Raw genomic sequence first — 3,342 nt, 5'->3', positions numbered from 1 at the left:
AACTACAAGAGACATTTAAATTAGATTGTTTATTAAGGCCTTTATTACCAAAATGTGTAAAAAAGTATAAATTTCTTTAAAAGTTTTTCCAAAAACTGTCATGTTACGTTAAATTTCCTTGTTCTTGACTTCCTGGTTGGAGGAGGGAAAGACAAATTAACCATTTACTGTCACAGTGCCTTCTGGTGGATGTTTTTAGCTTTACATACATCAACCAAGTGGTAGAGATGGCTCAGTCAGTTTCAGTTTGGATAAACACTCCCTTCTTTGAATTTTTATCAGTTCAAAATATTGTCAACCGTTTGGTTGACCAGGACCTGAAAGGGTTTAAGCACACATCTATATTCGCACACGTTTTTGTATTTTATGGCCCGCATCCCTCAGATCGATTTTCATTTTGGCCCTCAGGAAAAATGTTTGGGCACCTCTGGTTTAAGAACAGGACAAAGTAAACTTTAAATTTTATTTATAAAAGTAGTGGAAACTGAAACATGAAAAATGACTCAATTCCTGAAAATGTTTCTTTGTAACAAAGCGCATTTGAATAAAACTTTAATTTTCTTAAGTCATAAGAGTCAAACTAAGTCTGGTTTTTGTTTGTTTGAGTAGCTCAGGGTGGATTGAAAACTTAAATTTTGGGAAACATCAGCTAAAATCTTTAAAAAAAATTTGCACAAATTAAGAAGTTGTCCTGATTGGTTTAAGTGAGAGAGTAACACCTGTTTAGGTGAGCTGGAAGTTAGCTGACTAATTAAGTGACTTGCCTGTGGTGCAGGAAGCTTAGGGTTCAAATCCCAGTGCCAACCTTAGGTGTTTGCTGTGTTGAAAGGTTTCTTTAATTTTGAATCAGTTGGCTAAATTTGGGGAAGTTCCAACAGAGTATGARTGAGCTGGTGGTTAAATAGTCACCTATTGGTGCACGAATGATCGTGTTGTCAGCTGCATGCATACATTTAGCCAACAGCTGATTCAGAATTAAAGAAACCTTTCAACACTGCAAATGCATCTGTGCAAAAGCTGCAAATACTTGCTGAGTTTTCAGGCTTTTCTGTCCTACTTGCTGTTAAAGTCTCAAAGTAGGTGGATACCTTGCTGATGTCACTAGCAGTTTTAGGCTTTTTCTTCAAATCTCTCAATGCTTTGGTTGTTAGTCTGAAACACCAATAATGTCATGTTGATTATACCCTGAAATGTTCAACTGAATATTTTGACATTATAGGAAACACCTATTACCGGTGCAAATGTTACTGCGAACCTAAAAGTTTGTATTTGGAAGTGTTTAAATCAGGATCATTCACACAAATCAAATGGGACAAACTAGAAAAACATGCAGGGTGGTGTTCCTCAAGGCCTGCGGTTGAGAACCATTGTTTTTAGCTTACAGCAAAAACACTTAAACTGCCATCCTGTTTTCTCTCTTTACACCACAGCGTGCCAAAGGCAGTGATGCACTTCCTGGTCAACCACGTGAAGGACAGCCTGCAGAGCGAACTTGTTGGCCAGCTCTACAAATCGGGCCTCCTCAACGATCTGCTGACAGAGTCGGAGGACATGGCCCAGCGGCGCAAAGAAGCTGCCGACATGCTGCAGGTAAAATACTCCTTCCTTGTACAGTTGAAGTTTTCTCAGATGAACGCTACTAATCAATTTTTTCCCCCCCTCAGGCACTACAACGAGCCAGTCAGGTGATCGCTGAAATTAGAGAAACACATATGTGGTGAAGAACATCATCTGTTTTCTCCATTTAGAGAAGAAATGCTCCACTTCATGTTTAAACTTGAAGTTTTGTATCATGTTAGCTTAGAAGCACTGACTGAATTTATTTAACATACTTGGTATTATTTAAATACAGCAATGCTGGTGCACACAAAAACTGTTTTTATTTCCATTTGTCCCCTTAGCTGCTACATAAGAACATGAAATGCACTGAATTTGATGATTATTGTTCACAGGCAGGTTTTATTTACAGTTATTGATGTTGTCCAGCGTCTCATTTAAAGGTAGCTTTGTGCACTTTCCACACAAGACTGTAAAATACATAGAAGATAAATATCTTGATGCTGTTGTCAACATTAATTTATGTTTACTGTGAACTGTGGCTCCATAAACAATCTTATTCCATAAAGAATAAGCTTCGACTTTTCTTTCAGTGAAAATGCAGAAGATTCAACAAGCTGAAACTCATCTCAGCCGGCCTTTAGCCTTGCCTCTTCCCTTAGCGCTGCAAAGAAAAAAAAGGTTTCACTTAAATACAAAAAGACAACAATACAAAGATAAAATAAATACCACACACAGTCATCCAAAATGAATAAATATACCACATACTTTAGCAAGTAAAAAGATTTCTTCACTTTCACCCATGTAAWTGACAAAAGTTGATGAAGTTAAAACATCATGTGAATGAACTATGAGTTAGTCTGGTGGTCAAGGCACTTGACTTCAGTGCAGGAAAAGCACAAGTTCAAATCCCACAGCAAGCTTTGGTAACACAAAGTGGATTCCTTAGTTTGCACACTTTTGAAAGATTTCTTCACCCAAGTAAAATGCTTCACTTGGGGAAGTTAAAACAGTGTGGGGGAAGTTAAAACAGTGTGGGATCAGTGCTGAGTTAGTCCAGTGGTGAAGTCACTCGGCTTTGGTGCAGGACGATCACAAGTTCAAATCCCATCACCAACTTTAGCATGGTTTTGTATGATTTCTTCACTTTCACCCAGGTAATTGGAGAAACTTAGGGAAGTAAAACCCTTGTAATTGTAGCTGGCAGGCGGCCTAGTGGGTTTGTCCCATGGCTGTTGGTGCTTCATTGATCTGTGGTGCAGGGTTCAAATCCCAGAGGAAAAATTAGCTCCTCAATGAGTGTCTGAGCTTGAAACATATTCATCACATCTGAAAGTTGATGAAGGTACAAACCCAAACTGGCTCATGGGGAGCCAAAACAAGGGGTGTTTGAAGTTCCACCCGCTTGTCAGATCTTTAGATATAATATAATCCTATATGTAACTATATAGGAAATATAATCCTACATGTATAATATAATCCTATATGTAACTATATAGGAAATATAATCCTACTTGTATAATATAATCCTATATGTAACTATATAGGACACTAACAAAGTACCTTCTGCTGATGAGTATGTTCCTGTCAAAGACACTTAATAATATAGATGCAAAATGTAGAACCAAACACATTCAACAAACCGAAGTTAGTGATAAATTAGCTGTGTGGTGGAGTGAGTCGGGAACGGGTGGGGGGGTTGGGTTTGGGGTGTGTGTGGGAGAGAGTGAGACTAAAAGTAGATGCAAAAGTAGACCCAGCTCAGGGAGCCTAGCAGAGCGGTGC

The 3,342-nt window shown here is 38.4% G+C and overlaps 2 protein-coding genes across 2 annotated transcripts in view; one reads left to right on the top strand and one right to left on the bottom strand.

The window, feature by feature from the left end:
* LOC106525549 (dynamin-1-like protein) overlaps positions 1-2,128 on the top strand; it is a 21,806-nt gene extending 19,678 nt beyond the window's left edge. The window contains exons 17-18 of the mRNA XM_014019828.1: positions 1,431-1,590; positions 1,665-2,128. Of these exons, the coding sequence (XP_013875282.1) occupies positions 1,431-1,590; positions 1,665-1,721 (217 nt within the window). The 3' untranslated portion in view covers positions 1,722-2,128. The remainder of the gene's footprint in view (positions 1-1,430; positions 1,591-1,664) is intronic.
* LOC106525551 (troponin T, cardiac muscle isoforms) overlaps positions 1,940-3,342 on the bottom strand; it is a gene marked incomplete in the record, with an annotated part of 22,110 nt that continues 20,707 nt past the window's right edge. The window contains 1 exon segment of the mRNA XM_014019836.1: positions 1,940-2,221. Within this exon segment, the coding sequence (XP_013875290.1) occupies positions 2,182-2,221 (40 nt within the window).

Source organism: Austrofundulus limnaeus, unplaced genomic scaffold (assembly GCF_001266775.1).
Source record: "Austrofundulus limnaeus strain Quisiro unplaced genomic scaffold, Austrofundulus_limnaeus-1.0 Scaffold234, whole genome shotgun sequence".
In the NCBI taxonomy this organism is placed as follows: domain Eukaryota; kingdom Metazoa; phylum Chordata; class Actinopteri; order Cyprinodontiformes; family Rivulidae; genus Austrofundulus; species Austrofundulus limnaeus.
This window is presented reverse-complemented; position numbering and strand designations above follow the sequence as displayed.